Source organism: Chinchilla lanigera, unplaced genomic scaffold (assembly GCF_000276665.1).
Source record: "Chinchilla lanigera isolate Chin_1 unplaced genomic scaffold, ChiLan1.0 scaffold00075, whole genome shotgun sequence".
NCBI classification, from domain to species: domain Eukaryota; kingdom Metazoa; phylum Chordata; class Mammalia; order Rodentia; family Chinchillidae; genus Chinchilla; species Chinchilla lanigera.
Genome location: NW_004955476.1, coordinates 11,398,467 through 11,422,633, shown reverse-complemented (window position 1 = coordinate 11,422,633; position 24,167 = coordinate 11,398,467). Strand labels below are relative to the sequence as shown.

Sequence of the window (24,167 nt, the reverse complement as noted above, 5' to 3'; positions counted from 1 at the left end):
TGGCTGTCTGAGCCTGAATCAGGCGCTGGGTCGGGTGGGGACTTTATTTACAACTTTATCAACAGACACAGCACGTATGTACACGTGTTGCAGCACAGGGACACCGTGGGGACCGCATGCCCACGATCCAGGTGAGAGCACCGTGAGGGGTGGGGACCTGGTCTGTCCCGTCCAGGCGTTCCGGGTGGGGAGCCCATGTGCAAGGGTGCCGTGGCTTGGAGCTTGCGGGAACCCGTCCACCAGCTGCTTCCTGCTGGTCCCCTCCACGTCGCACGGTCCACAGGGCCTCCGGCCTTGTGGGAGGCAGAGTAGTGCCTGGCTCACACGGTGACCTTCTCGACCACACTGTCGCTCACGTGGACCTCGTCAGCCTGGACGGTGACGGCTGCCGACTGACCACACACATGCTGGTGGTCTTTCCAGTCCTGTGAGGAGGTAAGGACAACAGCCACGTAGCAGGGGGTGGGACAGCACCTGGGGCAGAGCAAGACGTGGTGTGGCAGGGTTGGGTGAGGGTGCCCAGGCCTTCGCCCCCAGAGCTGCTGGGCCAAGGTACATCCTCCCAGCACCTGTGCTCCCCACTCCTGCTCCAGCCCTCTTGGGGTCTAGCCTTCTCCACACTCCTGAGGTTTCTGTTTTGGATCAGACAACAACCAGGATGGGCTTAAAAACAAGATTCTCAGCCAGGCACTGTGGTGTGGGTCGTCTATATTCCCAGCTACTCAGGAGGCTGAGGCAGGAGGATCACAAGTTTAAAGCCAGCCTGGACAACATATGGAGACCCTGTCTCAAAACAAAAATTAGGGGCTGGGGATTTAGCTCAGCGGCACAGCGCCTGCCTGGCAAGTGCAAGGTCATGAGTTCATTTCCTGATACTGGAAAACAAACAAACAAAAAAATTAGCTAGGTGTTGTGGTGCATGCCTATAATCCCAGCATTTGAGAGGCTGAGGCAGGAGGACCCTTGTGAGTTCTAGACCTGCCTGGGCTACAAAGTGAGCTCAAAACCAGCCTGAACTGCACACTGAGACCCTGTCTCCAAACAAACAAACAAAATACACATTTTATTTTTGCATTCCTGGGGGTTGAGCCCAGCTTATGAGCATGCTAGATGGTCTCTACCCTGAGCTACACCCTAGCGCTCCGTGAATAAAAAGGAAAATACAACTCATCAAGTTGTGCATGATAGTGCTAGGGTTGTGGTGTACTGGGAACAGTACACCCCTTTAAATGTGCATATTAGGAAAGAAGACAGACACCAAGTTAGCAACATAAACTTTCATCCCAAGTACTGGGAAAAACAAGAGCAAACCAAGCACAGCAGGAGGAAGGGAAGGAGCAGAGCGGATGTCAGGGAAGCGGGAAGCAGGAAAACAGTATGGGAACAGTAGAACCAAGAGCTGGCTCACTGCTAAGATCCTGAGGGTGGACAAACCTGGAGCTCCAGCTGTGAAACACGAGTCCCTGCTGCCAACACTGCCAACAGAGGCCTTACAAGTGGCCACAAAGAAATCCAAAGGGTATTAAGGGAGCACCACAGACATGCTGATGTCAACAAATCCAACAGCCCTAAAGAAACGGACAGGTTCCCAGAAGGCTGTGTATTGCCAACACCGACTCAAGAGGCAACAGAACCTAACTTCAGGCTACTCCACAGAGAAGTCCAGGCCTGGCTGGTTTTGTGAGTGGCTTCCAACAAACCTTTGGCAGGAAACAGCAGTGATCACCTAAGTCTTTCAGAAGAGGCGCACCACTTCCTGACATAGCTGTAGGCCAGATGGATATTGAGGGTAGAATGTGGACCCATCTCTCACATATGGACACCGAAAACCCTCAACAAAGTTACAAACAAATCAAGCAGAAATGAGCAGGATGGTATCCCATGACCAAGGGATTTTCCCAGGCAGGCAGGGCTGCCTTTACCCCCGAAGGTCACTGAAGTAGATGCTGACAGGGTACATCAGCATTAGCAACAGCAACTCAACCGGGGATGGAAGGAAGCCCCTCCACCGATAAGAGACCTAAGGCAACATTACAGTTAAGGATGAAGAACCAAACTGTCTGCCCTTAAGATGGAGAACAAGGTGGGAGTTTCTGCCCCTAACATGTTTCAGCACTGCACTAGATTAGAGGGTGTAGCAGCACAATTAAAAAAAAAAAAAAGAAAAGAAACAGAAAGAAAGAAAAGGCTCCTAGATTGCAAAGGCAGAACAATCTTTACTCAGAGGCGACATGGCCCCAATGAAACCACACAGCACAAAAATGTTTTCCTGTACCCTTGCAGTAAGCATCTGAAAACGAGACTAAGAAAACAACTCCAAAGGAGCACCCACCAATAAGCAGCTCTGGAAGGAAGCCAGCAAGAGAAGATGGGCGTGCTGGGTACCACAAAACCCTAACAGAGGCACTCTGTCTTCACAGGTTAGACTCAGCAGTCAGGCTGGGACTCTTTCCAGTAAGCCTTTTCCACCAAGTGACAAGCTGATACCAAAATGCATAGAAAATGTAAGATAGCCAGAGCAGTTCTGAGAAAGAATAAAGCAAGAGGCCTCACTTCCTGACTGCAAAGCACACTGCAGCAACAGTAATGGAGGCAGCACAGAGTCCGTGGGCAGAGCCAGCTCCAGAAGCAACCTCCCTCCTGCAGTCAGCACTCGACAGAGCCTCGCCTCGGGGAGGTCACCTTTCCAGCAGATGCTGGCGGGACAACTGGATATTTCCTTGCAGAAAATGGCTTTGAACTCCTCCTCCTACCATCAAGAAAAAAACCTATCATAACTCTAAACCTGAGAACTGAAATTATAAAAGTTTTAGAAGAAGCCGGGTGTGGTGGCGCACGCCTGTAATCCCAGCACTTGGGAGGCTGAGGCAGGAGGATCGTTGCAAGTTCAAAGCCAGCCTGGACTACAAAGTGAGCTCAAGGCTAGCCTGAACTGCATAGTGAGACTCTGTCTCAAAAAGACAAAAAAACAAAAGTTTTAGAAGAAAACAGGAAAAAAAAAAATCTTCCCAACCCTGAGTTAGACAAAACTCCTGAGGTCCAACACCAAAAGTCCCAATATACAATGCCCAAAAGCACTGTCCTCATAAAAAAATTTGATAAACTGGACACCATCAGAATTTTAAACTTTTACCCTGCAAGAAACATCATTTAAAAAAAAAAAAAAAGAAACATCATTAAGAAAGTGGAAGGGGGATATAGCTCAGCTGCACAGCCCCTGCCTAGCTAGCACGAAGTCATGAGTTCTTCCTGGTACCAAAAAGAAAAGGGAGGGGCTGGGTTGTGTGAAGCCCTATATTCAAATCTCTAGCACCAAAACCATAAATGAACAAAGCACAGACAAGCCATAGACTGAGAGAAAATATTTGCAAAGCATATATGTGATAAAGAACTTATATACAAAATATATAGGATTCTAAATTCCATAAGAAAAGAAGCAGCCGGGCGTGGTGGCGCACACCTATAATCCCAGCACCGGGGAGGCTGAGGCAGGAGGATTGTTGTGAGTTCGAGACCAGCCTGAGCTACATAGTGAGCTCAAAGCCAGTCTGGACTGCATAGAGAGACCCTGCCTCAAAAAGACCAAAAAAAAAAAGAAAGGAAGCAATCCAACTTAAAAAATAGGCAAGAGGCCAGGCATGGTTGCACATGCCTGTAATTCCAGTATTCAGGAGACTGAGGCAAAAGGATTACTAGGAGTTTGAGGCTAGCCTGGGCTACATAGTGAGCTCAATGCCAGCCTGACCTGCATGAGACCCTGTCTGAAAATAAAAAAGCTAAGATTTGAAGAGACATTTCACCAAAAACGATATATGAATGCTTAGTGAATGTACCAAAGATGCCCAGGCTTATGAGTTGTTAGGAAAACGGGAATTAGAACTCACCCCAACACAAATCTCACCTGTTTTGTAACCACCTAGTCCCAGGGCATGAGGACCAGCCTCAGGTGTGAGAAACTAGAGAGGCAGCCAGAACCAAGACCACAGAGAAAGCAATTTATTGGGGACTTACTGACAGAAGTGGGGCATAGGGTCCAGCTGCAGAGCTGCACCTGTGACTCTAATATTAGAGTACCGACTGACAAAAAGGACACAACCTACTGCAAGATGCTGAGGGTGTGGGCTTCCAGATGATACATACATAATGGTTTTACCTCCTTAAGGTCTGCTGAGAAACTATGCAGGGAATACCAGCTAAGGTCACTCTGGGGTGCTCCTCCTGGGTACGACCCAAGATGGCTACAGTCACGTCAATGTGACACACATCACCAATAGAACAGCCGTGACCAAAGGAGCCATGCTGGTGAGGACATGGAGACAGAGCCGACATGCTGTGGGAATGTCATTTGGACAACAGACTGAGGTTTCTCCATAACCCTGAACACACCTTCACCATGGGACCCGAAAACCCTCCCAGGTGTCCACCCTGACACGCAGAGACACGTGTCCTTCCAACAGTCTCCAGCCAGGCCGGGGACAGTGCAGAGGTGACGCCTGAGGTGTGCACGCGTGAGCTGCACTCCACCACACAGGGCAATGTGACTGGACAGCAACAAGAGAGGTGAAGCCTGGCTGGTCCACGACAGGGAGGAGTCCCAGAAGCACAGTGAGCAACAGCTAGATACCAAGGCCACGGGATGACTCCTGGCTGGGAAATGCCGGACGGCCAAAGGAACAGACAGACGATAGGTCCCTGACTGTCCCTGAGGGAGGGTGAAGTAAGAAATAGGGGTGTGAGACAGAATTTGTAGGTCTAGAAAAACGTTTAATTTCCTGACACCCAAGAGCTGAGGGACAAGCAGGTTGTGCACCATCATTTCTGTGGGGCTCTACCTGACCTGCCGGCCTCAGATGGTGCCTTGGTGCTGGGGACGCCCTTGGAGCCCCAGGCCGCCCGCTGTGGGGCCTCCTGAGGAACAACAGGCGCAGCGACCAACCATGAAGGGACGGGGGGGGGGGGGTCCCACCGGCTGCAGCACCTACCTTGCGCTGGCAGAACGTGGAGCAGTAGTTGACCTTGTGGCAGCCAGTGCACTCGCTCAGGGCCTCCCGGCCACAGTTCACGCACGACTGCTGCAGGAGGAACAGGGCAATCAGCGGCCTGATTCGAGGGACAGACCACGCAGGGACAGACTGGCCTCCGATACGTCCCCTCCCTGGCACCGTCTTCCAGACCCTGCTCCTGCCTTGCACTTGCAGCAGTCTACACCACAAGGACCCTGTCCGCCAGGTTACACAGAAAACCCAGCTGGGGACAACAGAAGCACAAAGCTCAATGTGGTTCCCGAGCCACGCTCCATCCACACCTCCAGGCACGGGCAGGTGACTGCCCGCGGGTCACCTGGGAACACAGAAGAGCCTCAGGCCGAAGGCCATAGCCCCAGCAACCTCAACTGCTGCGCAGTTCTGCAGTGTGAGCATGGAGACCCCAGGCTTGGCACTCGAAAAGAGGTACGCAGGCCCTGCCACTCAACACCGCAAGGGACTTCCATGTGCACGGCATGCAGCGTGGCCTGAGTGTCAACTCCCAACACGGCACTGGGAAGAACCAGCAGCCAAGTGGGCCACATCACTGTCAGCACCGCTGGCCAAGAGGGGACACAGTACAAGTACGAGTGGGAACCAAGCCGCTTTTGTTCTACTTTTTTTGTTTCGCACTGCTAGAGGGGGAACCTAGCATCTTCTGCAAGCTAGGTAAGTGCACTGTCACCAAGCTACATCCAGCCCTCATTTATTTTGAGACAGGGTCTCGCTAAGTTGGCCAGATCCTCCTGTCTGTCTCCCAAGTAACTGAATTTACAAGTGTGCTGCACCACACCCAGCCTAACCACCTTCTTTCAAGAACCAATGGAGGCTAGGGATATAGCCCAGTGGCATGGCTGAGCAGGGTCCTGTCTGGAAAGGGCAAGGTCCCAGCGGAGAATAAGGACAACAACCAAAAATCACATTTATTTATTTATTTTTGAGACAAGGTCTCGCTCTGTAGCCCAGGCTGCCCTCAAATTTGTGGTAATCCTCCTGTTTCAGCCTCCGAATGCTGGGATTACAACTGTGTGCCACAACACCTACCCTAAAAAAATCACTTTTTTTTTCTTCTTGTCTTTTTGAGACAGGGTTTTGTTATGCAGTTCAGGCTAGCCTTGAGCTCACTTTGTAGCCCAGGCAGGTCTAGAACTCACAGGGATCCTCCTGCCTCAGCCTTCTGGTGCTGGGATTACAGGCGTGCACCACCACGCCTTTTAAAAGACCTACTAATTCTTTATCAAGGAATACTTTTTTTTTTGTATCAGGAATTGAACTCAGGACCTTGCGCTTGCCAGGCAGATGCTTGTGCCGCTGAGCTATATGCCCAGCCCAATACTGTTTTTATTATTTAAATAAAAATAACCTGGGAATAACCCCAAGGTTGAACTTGAAAACGTAGGAGCCAGGCATAGAGTGGTGCACACCTGTCTCTGTGACAGCTAGCTGTCCCTTCACCCTTGGCTCTTCACCTCAGAAGCCAGGGCCTCTGATGGCTGAGTGAAGCCCCAGCCAGCTGCCCATGGCAAGTGGAGCTGTTTCCACCCAATGCCTGGGGCCTGGGAACTGCCCAGGAAGGGATCTGATGGGGGAAGGTGACTTGGTTGGGGGCCAGGAGGGCGTGAGCTCCTCCCTTGGGGCAGGGCAGAGCCCCCTGCTCTTGAGGACAGAAAGGCACACCCTAGTTAGAGAGGCTTGTGTCACCGGGGAGCAGCAGCGGGAGGAACAGGAAACTCCCACACCCAAGTCCACCTAGAGGCTGGGGCTGGTAAGCCGATCAAGGGATCAGTCTAAGGGCACCTTCCCCAGCTGGCCAGGGCTGCAGCTCCACCCCAGACAGCCTCCAGTCCACAGCCCGTCCTGCGCCAGGCCAGTCTGCAGGCACTGCAGCCGGTATCTGCCTGTGTCCCAGCCCTGTCCCTGTCCCTGGCTGCCAGGCCTCCTCACATCCCCCACGCGTCCCTGTGCTCCGGCCTTCTGTGGTCCCGGGCCTGGGGCTGTCACTGGCAGTCCCCTCCCTCCTGAGGCTGTGGAGACAGTGTGTCCAGGTAGCGCCCTGCTGCCCAGACAGGTGCTCTGAGGACCACCTCCCCAGACTCGGGAACAGGCAGTGGCATCAGAGTGGTCAGCAGTCAGCTCCCCAGTTCCCGAGATGGACACCAGCAGGGCCGTGTTCCTCACCCACCATCAGGCCTGGGGGCATCGGGTTCACATGGAGTAGAGGGTACTCTGCCTGACCGCAGGGACTGGCATAGCCCTGGGAGGCTCTGCGTCACCCTACTGGCCACCACTTCCCGGCACCTGTGCTGAGCAGGATCTCACTCTTACAGAGAAAGCTGGGAAGGGAGCCAGAAGGCTGAGAAGGAGCAAGAAACAGTGGGGACAGGCTCAGGACAGGGACAGGCCCAGGACAGGGTTGGCCTGTGCCAGGCCATGGCAGTTGACCCAAGGCCCTGGGGCCACTCAGTGGCAGCTGCTGGGCACTGTGCCCCTGACAGCAAGGACATATGCTCTTCTGCCCTGTTTAACCATGGCAAAACTAATTACACACACACAAATGCAAATTTTCCACTAAAACTGCCAAAAATCCCCTCATTAATATCAACTGGGCTGAATTTATTTCTTTTAAAATTAAATTCCAGCCGGGTGGTGGTGCACGCTGTAATCCCAGCACTTGGGAGGCTGAGGCAGGCGGATCGTTGCGAGTTTGAGACCAGCCTGGGCCACAAAGTGAGTTCAAGGCTAGCCTGAACTGCATAGCGAGACCCTGTCTCCAAAAGACAGACAGACAGACAGACAAATAAATAAATAAATTAATTAATTAAATTAAATTAAATTCCAGGGCTGGGGATTTAGCTCAGCGGCATAGCACCTGCCTGGCAAGCTCGAGATCGTGAGTTTGATTCCCACTACCAAAAAATAAATAAATAAAATAAAATGAAATTCCAAATAAAAGGTCTAGGCCACAGTGTGAGGCCCTCATTCACGCTGTCTCCTGGGGCTCCTGAGCGAGGTGGTAAATGCCCAACTCTGCCCTTCCTGCTCCTGGACATGGGACCCCACCTGGGGTCTCTGCTCGCTGAGAACCGTCCACTTGATCATCCTCCTGCTCTGCGCTCTCCAGTGCCTCAGGCTCAGAGGATGGAAATGCATTTGAAAGCAGCTGACATTTAGACAGCTCTTCACGAAGTCCCTAGTGAAACCACCTGGCACTTTTCACAGGGGCAAGGGAAACCACCTGTGCTGTACCCACCCACAGCCACCCATGCTCCTTCATCACCCTGCACCCCCCAAATCCCAAGACACTGCCCACCACACCTACGCTGGAGGACAGACACTGCCAACGCCAACAGCTGATCACAAGACGCCTACACAGCTAGCTCCCAAGGACTCACAGCCCAAGCCCAGCATCCACTGGTTCACCAGGGCCCAGGGCCTTACTCTGCCCAGCAGCGTGTCCACCTCGTCACTGTGGTCTTGGTGATAGAGGCTCACCACGCACAGGCCAGGCCCAGGCCCAGGCGCAAGGCAGTGTCAGGGCCTCACCCTCCCCGGGACTCAACCACGAGGCCGAGGTGGGACCGGCTACCTTGCTGCCACACTGGGCCCAGCAGGTTGTCTCTGTAACCCTGGCTTAGTCTCACACTGCGGCCTCCTGGACATGTTGTCCCCATCAGAACCGCGAGCTCACTGGCCCAGCACAGTGGGGCAGCTGTGGTCCCAGCTACTTGCTAGACAGAGCAAGAGGACACTGGAGCCCAGGAGTTGGGAACCAGCCTGGGCAACACAGGAGACCACGTCTCAAAAAGCTTCTGCTACAGCTAACGTGGCCCTCCTCGGCCTGCACTGCCTGTGGACATCCAGACACTGCTCAGGCAAGGCCACCCCGAGCAGCTCCCAAGTTCAAGCCCAGCTCAGCAACTCAGCAACATAAATACACAAAGGGCTGGGGTAAGGCTCAGGAGCAGAGGGCTCGCAGCCCCTGCGAGGCCCTGGGTTCCACCCCCAGCGCCCTCCACCCGCATCAACTGTAAAAGGAAATCTAGAAAATCCTCAACTGTTTGAAAATTCAGGTCAAATGAGGTGGCACATGCCTGTAATCCCAGCACTCGGGAGGCTGAGGCAGGAGGACTGTTGCGAGTTCGAGACCAGCCTGGACTACAAAGTGAGCTCAAGGCCAGCCTGAACTGCAGAGCTAGACCCTGTCTCAAAGACATTAACAAAGAAAAGAGAAAGAAATTTAAACATATTTTTCAACAACCCAGGTCAAAGTATAAAACAGCCCTACATCTACACCATCCCGGCTTTTCGGCTAATCCCCAAGGCAGCTCGGGCAGAGGACTTTTCTCCTGAGGCTGCTGGGAGGAAAATGAACCTCAAGCTTCAGAAAAAGGATGCTGAACAAAAGCAGTGACGTGAAAGGTGCAGCCACGTAGCACCACCAAGCCCCACAGGGTCAGAGGTGCTGCTGATGGCAGATCCAGGGCCAGAGTCTGGGTGGGATAGCAGGACAGGACCAGGAGCTGCCAGGCAGGCATCCTTCTGTGACTGGAACACATTCACCCGAGCCCACTGGCCACGTGCTCAGACCCAGGCACTCTGGCAGACAAAATTTACATCTAGTTTTACCAAGTCTAAAAGGATACAGAAAACCTTAACTGTCATCTTTTGGCACAGCAATGACTGGTTTCGTTTTCTTTAAACTTTTCTGTTTTCTAGGTTATAGCATGGAGTAGGTCTTAGTTTGGAATTGTACTTTTAAAAAAAGTATTTAACACCAGGCATTGTGGCACACACCTGTAATCCCAGCACTTGGGAAGCTGAGGCAGGGGGATTGTTGCGAATTTGAGGCCAGCCTGGGCTACATAAGTGAGTTCAAGGCCAGCTTAAACTGCATAGTGAGACCCTGTCTCAAAAAGAAAAAAAAAAAAAGTATCTAAAGCTTTCTCTATCTCTAGGAGTGGAAATATTTTCTTCTTTGAAGACAAATTCACCCCACATTAAAGAACCCTGTGTAAGATCAGACTCTCTGATTGGTGGAAGGCAACAGCATTCACCAGAACTGGAAAATCCGGTGCTAAACTTTCTTGTGGCCTGTGGCCCGCCCACCAGCTCCTGCTCCATACTCCCTGTGATGCCAGGCAGAGCAGCCCGTGTGGGATGATGCTGTGACCTCCTCTACAAGCCACCAACTGACCCCATCCCAAACCCTCGCAGCATCTGGGAGATATTAGCCATCCGTTACCTGAGATCTTGCACAAAAACAAGCCAGAGAGGCACGGGCTGCAGTCACGGCCGGGCACCTGCCCAGCGTGCAAGGCCCTGGGCTCACTCCCCATTATGGGGTCAATGGCAGGGGTCTCTCTTGAGGGAATCCTTGCTGGTGACAACACTCTGGGCAAGGAGGCCTCAGGGCCTGTGCCCACCTTACCTCCTTCCGCTCTGTGTCAGCCTGCATCCTGGCTTGTGTCGCGGCGGCCTCCCGGCAAGTGCTGGCCTGCTTGGCCTGTTCAAACAGTGTCTTCAGCTGCTGCGCTGTGTTAAGCAAATTGTTGACCATCTCTTCCAGGTAGAGCCAGCTCCGAGGCTCCGTCATCTCCAGCCCATTGAGAGACGCCGGGGAGACAGGCTTGGTGGGGGTGGAGGGCGGGACGGCCAGGGCGGGCAGGGACGTGAGCACTGGGGAGGGACACTGGAGGTCAGGGCACCTTCTCCATGGGCTCCCTAAGGACACAGCCTGATGCTGCCCGGACTGGCCTGGACTCATGTCCACACCCAGCACCACATCACATTCCTAATGCTGCTGAAGTACCACTGGAGAAGCAGGGAGCACACACGCAAGGGGGCCTGCAAGCAACCAAGGGGTTAGACTGGAGTAGTGGTGGGTGTGTGCGCTTGTGAGTGCAGTGCACACATATGCTCCACCTGCAGGGGGCAGGCACAGCCCTGTACCCAGAATGCACTGGGACACTGACTTCCAGCCCTTGGGGGAAAAAAGCCCCTGAAGGTCATTCTCTGGCACCTACTGTGGGTAGGAGACAGGGCCTGGAGGAGATACGAGGCAGCATGAGAGCTGGAACCCAGGACCAGAAGCACCCGCTGCTGCCAAAAGGCCAGGTTCCTAAAGGACTAGGAGACTCAGAGTGGTTGGGCCACAGAGCAAGGATGCATCCACGAGGGCAGGCAGAGCCCAGCCATGCGCAGGGACTCCATTGGCCAATTCTGGGGCACTTGCAGCGTGGATGACAGCGGGCAGCACCCACTGAGACAGGAAGCCTTGTACGATGAGGAAGGGCAGCTCCGTGGCCTCGGGACCCAATGGCCACTTCCTGTTACAGTGGGAGACAGGTCCTCAGGTCCTCCGCCAGAGCCCAGGTCACCTTCCGCAGCTACGGACGAGAGCTGAGGCACCCAAAGCTCTCACCAGCCCTGCCCCATGTCTGGTATCTCTGACCCGACACATGGCAGAGGCTTGTGCACCCATATGCAGCCCCGGGTGCGGACATCCTGCAGGACAGCTCTCCAGGACAAGGCACTGGGCAGGAAGACCACAAGGGTAGAGGACTGAGTTCAGGATGAAGGACCTGTTCCCTGGCACTGGTGACCCCCAGACCCATCCAGCCTTGGGGGCAAATAGGGTAGATGCCTCCACTGCAGGAAGCAACCAGAATACCCTAGGTGTCACAGCGCTCTCAGCGGCCCAGGAGAACTGGATCCCATAACAAGCAGAGCCGTCAGGATGGCCCTGCCCAGGGCAGAACAGTGCCCAGCCAGGTGGGGCCAACAGGAGCCTGGAGAAGGTAGAATCTGAGTACAGCCTGAGAACAGAAGTCTGGGCTGGGAAGGGGAGGTGTTTCAAACTCAGGAAAGTGTGTCCTCCCTCACTGCCCGTCACAGTGACACACAGTGCAGCATGCGCTGGCCGTCAGCAGAGAAAGGGCCATTCGCATTTCACATTTCTGTTTTCTGGCTGAGCAGTGCATCTGCTTGGTCCCCAGCCCGACTCCACAGCATGGCTCTGTCCCTGCAGGCCGAGGTCCCTGGTCTTGCCATAACCCCACACACTGCCTGCTTTGGCCAGTTCCTGGGGTCTGCCTGACACCTTTGAGATTCAGCGACTGCGCGTACCTTTGAGATGCAGACACAGAAACAGGTCCAAAGCCTGGAGCTCAGTGCAAATAACAGAAAAGTGTTGATGCTGCGCTCTGAGCTATGAGGAGATAAACTGAGTCTCTCTACCCTCAGCAGTGTTTCTCTGTGACAGGGTGGCGGTAGGGTCTGTCCTCATGTGAAGGCAGACGGCAGACACCACCCTCTTCCCAGACCTGCGACTGCTCTGGGCCAGGCACTTCCATCTGTGTGGTGAGTGGCCTCCGTGCTCAAAGCAGTCACACACAAAGGGGCAGGGACAGAGAGGCTTCACCTAGTGACCCTGCCAGCCCCACCCCATGCTTCACACCCACGTGAGTCCACTGTACTGGGAAATTTCTTCCTGAGATGCAGTTCTGGGCTGGGGTATGGCTCAGCGGCAGAGTGTGCCAGGAACTTGAGCCCCTGTGGTTCTATCCCCTGCACAGCAGAAACCAAACTACTCTGAGAACAGAGACTCACCTATCTTGGGGTGTGACGTGGGCAGTGCAGCCTCAGGAAAGGGCGCGATCTGGCAGCTGTCCTGGTAGCCGGGGTAGTGGGGTTCGGGGTGGCCGACCCGGCAAGGAGGCTGCACGCCGGCCTCCTGCACTGTAGGCGAGAGACAGGGCAGCCTGTGGTGGCGCCGCAGGCTTCTTCGTGAGATGGAGTGCACGACGAAAGTCACCCTTACCGCCCTCCTTGCTCTCCCAGAGCACCCACAGCCATGCACAGTCTCGCCCACATGGGAGCCCCCGTACCCCCAAGTCCCGGACCACTAACCTGCTGGGCTCCACTCGAACAGATAAGATGCTGGGCCACGGGACAGGGGCAGGGACAGTCCCTGGAGAAGCTCACCTGTGGCTCCCGTGAAGACATCACCCTGGGCTGGGCTCTCTGAGATGACGGCAGTGGCCTCCACAGTGGATGCGCGGTCAAAAGTCAGAGCCCCAGACGTGGTGATCTGCCCCGAGGGTGTCACAGTGACTGGAAAGGCAGAGCACAGCTCATGCAAGCTGGGTAGACACAGGCGTCACGGACACAGGTGTCGGGCAAACCCCAGGGACTGGCCAAAGCAGGCAATGTGTGGGGATACGGCAAGACCAGGGACCTCGGCCTGCAGGGACAGAGCCGTGCTGTGGAGTCGGGCTGGGGACCAAGCAGATGCGCTGCTCAGCCAGAAAACAGAAATGTAAAATAATCTGGAAAAGGTTTTGTAGTCTGAAGTAAAAAGCCTTCCTTTGACACTGAAGACAAACGCAGCCAGGTGTCTCAGCACCCATCTGTGATTCCTGATCCGGCCACACACTCAGTGCCCTGCAGACAGCCCCTCGGGTAGATGGCAGGAGGAGTCGGCCAGGGAAAGACTGAGTCATGAATGAGGCCCCAGCACCCGCCTTTCTCCCAGGAAGACTGGTCAGAGCACACGTAGCAGGACAGCACAATGAAAGTCACTAGAGCCAAAGAACATGGTGACTCACACCTGTAATCCCAGCTACTCAGGAGGTTGAGGCAGGAAGATGGAAAATTCAGGCACAGCCTGGGAAACCCAGCAAGAGTCTGTCTCAAAATAAACTACCAAAGGGCTGGATCCCGAGTACCAGGGAAAAAAAAACAACTAAAACTAAAATGAAAGCCTTCACTCGGAAAGTGTCCACACCAGTGGCTGCCCGATGGGAGAGCCTCTGGTGAAAGGGGCCTGCACAGCCCTCACCAGACACGCACTGGGGACCCAGAAAACTGCCCCGGAGGGCGCCCTCTCCCAGTGCCATGCTCAGCTCTGGGAACCAGACCACGCCCAGCGTCATGGTAAGGTGGCAGCGCAGGGAACGAGGCCCCATGTCAGGGCAGGCAAAGCAAGCACAACAGATCCCCTCAACTCACAGGTGGTGGCAGCGGTGGCCGGGAGCAGCGTGATGTTCTTGGGAGAGTCCTTTTTCAGCGGTGGTGTGGGCAGCTCATTTTCCTTCTTTCGCCTCTTGTAGGGCACGAAGAGTCGGACCGGGCCGCTCTGCAGGAGGTGGGCAGAGTTGAGGCGTACAGAACTCAGGGGCAGAAAGGGGGCCAAGACCCAAAGTGGGACCAAGCGTTCAGCACAGGTGAGTTTGCAGAGAGTGGAGGGGGCTCTCAGTACAGCCGGGAGGAAGTTGCTTCTGCACTCTCCATAGGAAGAGACAAGCACAGTACCAACACCACCACAGCCAACAGCATGCTGGGAGCTGGCATCTCAGGGGCTCCTACAAGAAAGTAAGCCAGACCAAGCAGAGGACAAGGAAAACCACAGCGGGGAAAGGAGCCAGCCCAAACTCTGTCAGCAAGCCCCGAGCTCAGGAAGCGGGACTGGGGACCCAGATGTAAGGGAAGAGTCCAACCAGGCCAGCAACAGCAAAAAGAAACGGCCAGAGTCACGGGGATCCCCCACGGTATCACCTGAGGGACTACCCCTTCCCAGAGCTAGGAAGACGAAGACTCCCCCCAGCCCAGCACTGTGTAGGGCAGACACAAGTCAGTGTTTAAAACAGCGTCTCTGCAGGCAGCCCAAGGCGGCCTCAACCTTGGGATGGTCCTGCCGCAGCCAGTCTCCTGAGGGGTTAGGAGGGGTCAGCTGGGGTTACAGGCATGCGCCACCCTGCCTGGCTCCTTCCCTTCTAACTTCTCTTTGTTGATCCCCTCCCTTCAGATGCACCATCACCAAGCCTGCCTCTCTTCCCAGCGGCTCCTCCATCTCTCCCTGTGGTGCTGGCCCGCATGTCCCCAGCCCGGCCAGGCCGCAGCCGCCCACACCTGCCTGCCTCTCTGCCTGACTTACATCTCTGCTGAGAACTGGATGCTCCAGGGGACATGTGGCGACAGCTGTGGGCACAGACTCCTGTGTCCCCAGAGCTTCTGGCACAGGGCCCTGCTAACTTCCTGCTGAAGTCTCATGCCCTGTGGGGTGCAGGCTGGGCACCATGGTCACCAACGCGTAGGCCTGTCTTGGCCTCTGTCCCTGGCCTCTCTGTGAAGCCAGGCTGCACCACTTTCAAGCAGCCCTGGGGCATTAACGCCCACAGTCCCTGTCCGGGGAGTTAACCAAGGGTTCCTCGCAGAGGTGGCAGAAGCCAAAGCCAGCTCCTGCCCAGGAAGGCCAGCCCCTCCTGGCAGTGCCCGCCTGGCCTCAGTCAGCCCCTGGTGGAAGACTCTGGAGCTCTCAGTCCCTAAGGCTGGCCTCCCGACCCCACAAAACCCCAGCGCTCCCACAGAGTGTGCTCTGGTTACACTGGGCTTGGCCCTTGCTGCGGCCAGGCTGACAGCACCTGGGCCAAAGCTCGTCCTTGCACGTGACCGTCCAGCGGCCCCAGCAAGGGACCCAGCAAGTCTGCAGTGAGCCTGCATACACCGCTGACTGCTGTGACCACACAGAAGGTCTTAACCCTGCAGGAGGGTTCTGCTGAGTGTAGACCATTTTAGTTCCTTTCCCTCTCCATATAAGTCACAGGATCAGCTTGGCAAAATCTACAAGAATTCTGGTGGGTGTCTTTTAACCTCTAGGATTTTGACAGTAATTCTGTTAAGGCTCCGATGGGATTCCGAAGATGAACTCCCTCGGCCCGTGGAGCTCTCGGTCTGTGGACTTGGTCTCCTCGAGCAGCCAGGTCTTCTCTGGCTCCTTTCTCTGCACCTTTTCTCAGACTCACAGCTGAGGGTTTCCAGAGCTCAGAGCAACTGCGGATGATTCTGCCACACGTTCCCAATTCCCTCTCACCCTTCACTGCTCCTTACCACTCAAGACCCCTGCTTCCATCCACTGGGATTTCTCTCATCTGGTTAGTTATTTGGTTTTTTTGAGACAGGGTCTCACTTTGTAGTTCAGTCTGGCCTCAGACTCACAGCGATCCTCCTGCCTCAGCTGCCCGAGTGCTAAGATTACAGATGTGAGCTACCACACTGGCCCTTCTATTAGTTTTTCCAAATGAACTCTAAAATCATGTTATTTTCATAAGGTTAATTTTCCCAGCACATTCACATTCAATTTACACATAAACTAGACAATTAAAAAATATTTGGTGTTTTGCCGCAAGAAAATACTATGTCCGCCAGTTAAACTTTCTGTTTTTTTCCAGGGGTAGAGATTGAGCCCAGGGCGTTCACACTGACCTATATCCCCAGCCTTTTTATTTTTTGAGGTAGAGTCTTGCTCAGTTGTTCACTTGCCCATGATGGGCTTGAACTTATGAGCTGCCTGCTTTAGCCGCTTAGATACTGGGATGATAGACATATGCCTTAGGCCTGGCTTTAAATTACTTTCAAGATGTTTTAAAATAGCACATATTAATCATAAAGAAACCAGTGAAACTAGTAAGGTCATACTTAGAAATTGTATCTCACTTGTGAAAGCTACACAGCAACAGATATAAAAGCCAACAAAGAAGATCTTGGTCTCTTCTGAAACAGATAGGTGTGTAGGACAAGGAGATGCTCCAAGGACATCAATAGCCTTACCCACAAGTGCGGTGAATTCTTACTGCTATGACAGTGTTAGGGTTTAGACCTAGACGCCCCCTAAAGCCTCACATGCACGTTGGTGGGGCTTTTAGGAGGTGGATGAGTCCACTGATGAGCTCACAGCTAAATGTGATGTTGGGAGGGGAAGCGTGGTTGGAGGAGGGGGTCACTGGGGGTGTGGCCAGAAGCTCTACCTCCCTCCCCCTCCCTTGATCGCTCTCCAATTCCTGCCTGCCACGCCAAGAGCTGTTTTCCCTGCCATACCACCCTGCCTTGCAGCCAGCTATCTTCCTTGCAGTTTTGGGTATTGTGCACTATGTCTCAGCAAGGAGAAAGTAACTAAGATTACTCATGTTAAAAGTACAGGATGTGAAGCGGCACACATACTTTTATGATCATTTAAAGGGTGTGAGTCGGCTCCTGGGCTGGCATGGAGGCAGCACAGAGCCCTCTGTGTGGCAGGCTTGCTGTGACCTTCCTGGCCACCCTGCAGCTTGCCCGCTCAGGCAGTAGGAACAGGAGGACACCCAGGCCAAAGGTGTGTGGGAAGAGGGTGGGAGGTGGGTGGGCCAGGCCATGTGTGCCTGGGACTCACCAGGGTCATGTCATCACAGCAGGCTGCGCAGGTGCAAGAGGCTGCATGGGGGTTCAAGATCCCATCCTACAAGGCAGAAAGTGCTGCATAGTGAAAGCAGCTGAAAACATGCCACCCAACCTGAGACCACTAAGGCCTGGTACCTCCCCACTACTCACAAAGGACAAGGGTCACTTCCAGAAACTCTGGGCTGCACAGCGCCCTCGCTGGAGGGGGCAGGAAAGGCTCTAGGACGCTGTTCCCCAGCCAGGCTGGGCTCAGGCCCCTTCTCTCGGGAAGCAGCAGCGGGTGCCACAGCTGCAGCCCCCTGCTAGGAGCTAGTGTCCTGACTTCCTCTTGAATTTTTTTTTATCTTTTTGGCAGTACCGAGGATTAAACTCAGGGCCTTCACTCTGAGCTATATCGCCACACCCTTTTACTTTTTGTTTTGGGTCCAGGTCTAAGTGGCTAAATTGCCAGCTCTGGGCTTGAACTTCCCATTCTCCTGCCTCAGCCTCTCAGAGGCCAGGGGTTACAATGTGTGCCACCATGCCTGGCTTCCACTTGTGCTCTTCCTGTGTCTGTGCTGACCACTACCTCTTGCACACCCCGTGACCCTGCAGGCAACACCAGCACTGTCCCATGGAAACCTGAGGGTGCAGGTACCATGGCCATGGTGACAGAGCAAGCAGAGCCAGGTCCCAGAGGGCCAGGCCCATGCACCTCCTGCCCCTGGGCCCGGCCTGGCCTCTGGTCCCTGAGACAGGCCCTGCTGTGCAGCCCAGCATGGTGCATACCTGGATGAGGCACTGCAGCGGCCGGCCCGCGTAACGGATGCTTCTTTTCCAGTCCTTGCTGCTGGCTCTTCCTGCCATGGCCTCAAACTCCGTTGGGCTGTACCAGTTCTCCCCCTGCTTAATGCAGCGCCCCCGGCCCCCTGAGGCAAAGGTGGCCATCACCAGGACGCACACACCCCCACAGGCCGTCTTTCACTCCTTCCTCCACCTCCTGCCTGCTGTGTGACTCCATGGTCACCCTGAAGACTACCCAAGGCAAATTTCCACCCAAGTTTCCTTTCCGGCTGTGCCTAGATTACCCATCTGACCCCTCCACTCTGGCCTGTGGTCAGCGCAAGCTCTGCCACACCCCTGAGTGTCTGCCCCAAGTCACAAGCTGACTAGGCCATGTGAGCAGTGGGCTCTCCCAAACCCAACCTGCCCAGATCACTGGGCCCAATCAAGAAAGGCCTGACCCTTCTCATGCCCTCGGTGGCCTGGGCCCTGGTCATAGGGACTGCACAGTACACAGCCCTGGCCCTAGCTTCCCGACAGGGTCACCTGAGACAGGCAGGGTGGCCTCACCTGAGCCCAGCCTGCTTTTGTAAAGCGTGCCACTGATGTTCCGGCAGCGCACAGGCAGCTCGCTGTCATACACCGACGGGTCCCAGTTGTACTTGGTGGCTCCTTTTTCCGGGCCAGGAGCCAGCGGGGTCGGAGGGGACTGAGGGCCTGGGGCAAAGAGGGGCTGTGAGGACGAGACCAGCAAGGCACTCTTTTCTAGCTGGATAATTCTGTCTTTTCCACTCAGATCTGCTGTCTGGTATTCCAAATTTACCACAGAAATGAACTCCAGGGGCTGTGGAGTGGGGCACAGGTACCTGGGGTGAGAGGGGCTGCTGGACCCTTCAGGCCGGTGGTCTCCACAATGCTCCCATCTGTATGGACAACAATCAGCGTGGCCTTCTCGGTGTTCAGGCTGTCCCCAATCTGCAGTGCGGTCCTGCCAGACTAGGCGAGAGGACACATCCATGGGGTCAGCCACGAGGACAGCCACAGGCACACCACCTACCTCGGCAGGACACGGCCTTACAAAGGCTCTCACCACCTGTCACCAGCTAGGGGACATGACACGGTCATCCCACATCCACCCCAGAGACGTCCCTGAGAGGCTTAAAACAAAGCCGAACGAAGGAAGGGCCAAGCCCAGGTCTGAGCCCAGCCGAAGCACATACATGTGCCTCAGTGCAGCCTCTCCTGCCCCTGTCCGGCCACAAGGTCACCAGGCTCCTAAAAACTGTCCCCAGCTCTGGCAGCTCCCCGTGGAAAGAGGCTGGTGAGACGGAACTGGAAGAGGCTCCAGACCAGAACACCAATGATGGCCTGGGAGGATGCGGGAGCAGGAGTCCCCTGCTCGGGCAGCAAGTGCAGTGCCACCCCACCCCGCCCCACCCACTAGCCGCTCACCAGGACGTGTCCTGAGATGGATGCAGCGTTCGCCACCGACGTCGTGAAGACATTGTCTGCAGAGGCCCCCATATTGGCTACCGTCACAGTGGTCACTTCTGCAACAGAAGGAACCTGACTGTACACGCAACCGGTGTCCGCGATGAACACTGACAGCTTCACAGCAGAGCCCAGCAGGGGCTCCACGCGGTCCCCAGCGAGACCTTTGCACTCTGCTTCCACGGCAGTGCGCAGCTGACCTCTCCAGCCCATCTCAATCTCCCACTGCTCCTGGAACATCTTTCCTGATAAAGGCTCTGACTTATCTCTCAGCTATTACATATGAGTCCACGTCTGTACTATGTGATATGCACGTCCCTCGTGGGAGTTGGTGCCTGTACACAACACATCTCAATTTTTTTCACTCCCCACATCTCCTGGTTCTCTTCCTTTTTGAGAAAGATCTCCCTACTTCCTATTATCTATCTTTCATCTTGTTCTTTATTTATACTTCGTGTTTCTTTTTTCTTTTTTTTTTGTCTTTTTAAGACAGGGTCTTGCCATGCAGTTCAGGCTGGCCTTGAGCTCACTTTGTAGCCCAGGCTGGTCTCAAACTCCCAACGATCCTCCTGCCTCAGCCTCCTAAGTGCTGAGACTACAGGTCTGTGTCATCATGCCCAGCCTATACTTTTGTGTTTCTCACATAAGAGAAACCATACAATATCTAAGCTTGTGTGTCTGATTGTTCAATTTAACATTACAGTCTCAAGATACATCTATTTTCCTACACATGACCCAAGTGTGTAACTCTTCATGGCACAGTAGTGCTCCACTCTATATAAACACCACACTGTCTTTATCCATTCATTTGCTGGACATTATAGGCTGTTTCTAACAGTTAGCTCCTATGAATTATGCTGCTATAAATGGGGGTGGGCATGGATCACTATAATATGATACTATGATGTCTTTAACTCTTTGGAAAGATACCTAAAAGGGAAAAAGTTAGGTTGAATGGAATTTCTAATTTTGGGGAATTTTTTTATTTTAATTTTTATTATTTTATTTTACTTTATTTTTTGTTTTTTTGAGACAGGGTCTCGCTATGCAGCTCAGGCTGGCCTTGAGCTCACTTTGTAGCCCAGGCTGCCCTTGAACTTGCAACGATCCTCCTGCCTCAGCCTCCTGAGTGCTGGGATTATAGGCATGTGCCACTATGCCCTGCTCTTTATTTTTATTTTTAGACAAGGTCTTACAATGCAGTCCAGACTGGCCTTGAACTCACTATGGACCCCAGGCTGATCTCAAACTTGGGGAGCTCCTCCTGCTTCAGCTTCGCACTTCAACTTCTTGGAATTTTAGGCGTGTGCCTAAAACACATAGTCTAATTTCAGTTTCTTAAGGCATCACTAGACTGATTTCCACAGTGATCTACTACTTCACTTCCCCCTCCACCAATAGTGTATAGGGATTCCTTTTTTCTGCATCCTCCCCAGCATTCACTATTTTATTTTATTTTATTCATTTATTTATTTTGTTTTTTGAGACAGGACCCTGCTACACAGTACAGGCTAGCTTTAACCTCACTATGCAGGCCAGGCTGGCCTTGAACTTAAGGTGATCCTCCTGCCTCTGCCTCCTGAGTGCTGGGATTACAGCACACACCACCATGCCTGGCCTGTGTTACTTTATTTCTTGATGATAGCCATTCTTTCTAGAGTAAGATGGAATCTTAATGTTATTTTAATTTGCACTTCTCTAATGGCCACAGGTGTTGAATTTTAAAAAATGTATTTATCTGTACTATTTGTACTTCTCTTAGAACTATTTTACTTGTCTATTTTTTGATTGGGTCTTTTATTTTGGGGAGTCTAATTTTTTGAGTTATTTGTATGTGCTAGATATTAGTCCTCTGAGGAACAGCTGGTAAATGTTTTTCCCGTTCTGTAGATTCTCTTCTCTGGGGTAGTTTCCTTTGTTGTGCAAAAGCTTTTCAATGTGATATAATCTCCTTTGTTGATTCTTGGTGCTGTTTTTCACTATCAGGACTCTGTTCAGAAAGTGTTTGCCTACACCTATGTCTTCAAGAGTTTTACCTATTTTACCTTTCAACAGATTCTTTCACCATTTACCTGACAAAGCCTTTTACATGCAGCACCATCCACCGTGAACCACCCCCTTGTATAGAGCCACCACTGACCACTGGGCGTCAGCGTCTCTCTTGGCTGGGAAAAGGTTGAGTCCCTAGATCACCCACAAGGCCTTGGCCTGCAGCCACCACAGGAACACTGGTGCCACTTACAGAGCTGGGTCAACCCCACCTGTTGCTCCTAACCCCTCTGCTGCCACCGCCTGGCCACCCCCAAAGGTGACCACAGCCCTCGGCCCACCACCCCATGTGCAGCCCCCCATCTTCCCCTTCAATCTGCCTCCTGAGAAATGTGTCCCACCGGCACACCCCAGCCGGGCTACACGGACTGCGGCCCTCAGCGTGCACAGATGCTCCCCAGAGAGCACGCAGTGGCTCCCTAACAGCCGGCTAAACCCTGCTACACTGTTATCAGGTGGGCTGGTGGTTCCTACCTCCTCCCCACAGGCCCCTACCACCACTGCCCTTTGCACTGCCCTCCTCACCTCTGCAAGAGCAAAAGGTCACCTCTGTCACCCAGCACTTCAGAATGTTCATTTTGGGACAGTCTGGCACAGCCAGGTGCTTGCAGACACTGGCTGGAAACCCCACACTGACCACCTGACACCAACCACATGCAGCTGCCTCAACCTTGCCCTCAAGCCAGCACAGCCCACAGCTCCACCTCAGAGCTGGGTCTACACCCAGGTCTGAAGACAGCTCAAGCAGCTATGCACCCAAGGTAGCCTCAAGAGAGTGGCCTGCCCTGCCACATCAGTTAGTGACCTGACCACAGTAATTTGTAACAAAAAAATTGAAAGCACAACTATAAAATTCCGTATGCATGCCTGGAATCTCAGCACTTTGGAGGTTTGGGCTAAGGCAGGAGGATCACCATGAGTTTGAGGCCAGTCTGGGCTATATAGTGAGGTCAAGGTCTGTCTAAACTACACAGCAAGACCTTGTCTCAAAAAAACAGGAAAAAAAAATCTGCAGAAAGGCTGGAATGCAGTCAAGTGGCAACATGCTTACCAGCATGCAGAAGGCCTGAGTCCTAGTCCCAGCATTCAAAAAAAAAAAAAAAAAAAGAATCTGAAGAAAAAAAACGTACAACACAGATTTTTCTCATGTGAGAATAGGCAGTATACTATTTGTTTTCTGCACCTAGAAAAATAAGTGCCACAAATGACAAAAACCTCATGGTCCAAAATCCCAACATCGTGCCAGAGTCCATGGATGAAAACAGCACTAAGGGCACTGTGATGCCTCCGTTCTCCACCAGCAGGTACTCTGAGGTTCCTCACACTGCTGGCTCAAAGCCTGCAAGGCTCCTACAGGAAAAAGCTCAGTATGCAACGAGACAGCAAAACAATGTTCCTCCCAGCATGTGTGCACACCTGGGAGCCACAGCTAGGAAGGGGCGTGGCACTTGAGAAGGGACCTGGGCACCTCCACAGGGCGCCCCACCACAGCCTGGTTTCCAGGGCCAGGAATCCTGAGTTGTGCGGAGAAATTAGGAGTGACAGAAGCAGGGAAGGGAGAGCCCCAAGGGGCAAGTGACCAAGGAGCAGCCAGCCTGACAGGGGATACCCCTGCTCCCAGCGTTGGCACACAGGTTGTTCAGGCAACCGCCCCCCATGTGAGTTCCTTGGGGTAGGGTCCACATCTGACACTCCTAGCCCACCAGCTTTCAGGATGAAAGAGCAGACAGGGAGGGTGCGAGGTGAGAGGGGTCCCGAAGGGGTCCAGAAAGAAGAGCAGCAGAGGGCAGCACTGCATGAGGGAGCACACATGCACAGCAGGGCCAGCCACCAGAATGGGGCGGGTACAAGGCAGGTGTGCGAGCACGGGCAGGGGCACAGGGCAGGTGGGAGCCAAGTGGTTGCCTGTGCAGGTGTGTGGAACAAGTATACGGCACAGGTGTAGGGGTAGGTATACAAGACAGGTATGGAGCAAATATGCGGGACAGGCGGGGTGCAGACGCGAGGTTGGTGTGGGACAGATGTGTGGGGCAGGTGTGCAGTACAGGGCCAGTTTGTGGTGCAAATATGAGGGACAGGTATGAGGCAGGCACGTGGAGCACGTGTGGGGCAGGCGTGTGGGACAGGTGTGGGCCTGGAGTAGGTGTGGGGCAAATGGATGGAGCTGGTGCAAGGCAGGTATGAGGGTCAGGTGTATGGAACAGGTACGCAGGGTAGGCACAAAAGGTGTACAAGTGTGAAAAACAAGTGCATGCAGGGCAGGTGTGGTACATGCAGAACAGGTGTGTGATGCATGTGGGGCAAGTGTGCGCTGCATGCGGGACAGGTGCGAGGGACAAGCAGGCGTGCACCACAGGTGGCCAGTGCAGGTGCTTGGTGAAGCGCATGTGGGACAGGTGCAAGCGGGCAGGTGCGCGGTGACCCACTTGCCTGCGAAGGCGGCGGCGGCAGCGGCGGCCTCGTCGGGCCCAGGCAGGGCCTCGGTGCCCATGTCCATGTGCGCGGGCTCCGCCGCCATCACCGCCACGGCCGTGACCCGCCGCGCCTCGCGCTCCGCCTCGGAGTCTGCGTCTTCCTCTGAGTCCTCGTCTCTGCTCAGCACCGGTTCCTCTGCCTCGCCTCCTGCCG

At 54.0% G+C, this 24,167-nt stretch overlaps 1 protein-coding gene across 2 annotated transcripts in view; it reads right to left on the bottom strand.

The window, feature by feature from the left end:
- The window catches only part of Deaf1 (DEAF1 transcription factor), a gene marked incomplete in the record, with an annotated part of 24,447 nt that continues 280 nt past the window's right edge, over positions 1-24,167 (bottom strand). The window contains 12 exon segments of one of the 2 annotated variants that reach the window (XM_013502968.1): positions 1-474; positions 4,983-5,072; positions 10,453-10,700; positions 12,633-12,761; positions 13,008-13,136; positions 14,034-14,160; positions 17,230-17,295; positions 18,006-18,145; positions 18,570-18,716; positions 18,866-18,995; positions 19,452-19,549; positions 23,970-24,167. In XM_013502968.1, the coding sequence (XP_013358422.1) occupies positions 367-474; positions 4,983-5,072; positions 10,453-10,700; positions 12,633-12,761; positions 13,008-13,136; positions 14,034-14,160; positions 17,230-17,295; positions 18,006-18,145; positions 18,570-18,716; positions 18,866-18,995; positions 19,452-19,549; positions 23,970-24,167 (1,610 nt within the window). 2 annotated transcript variants of the gene reach the window in all.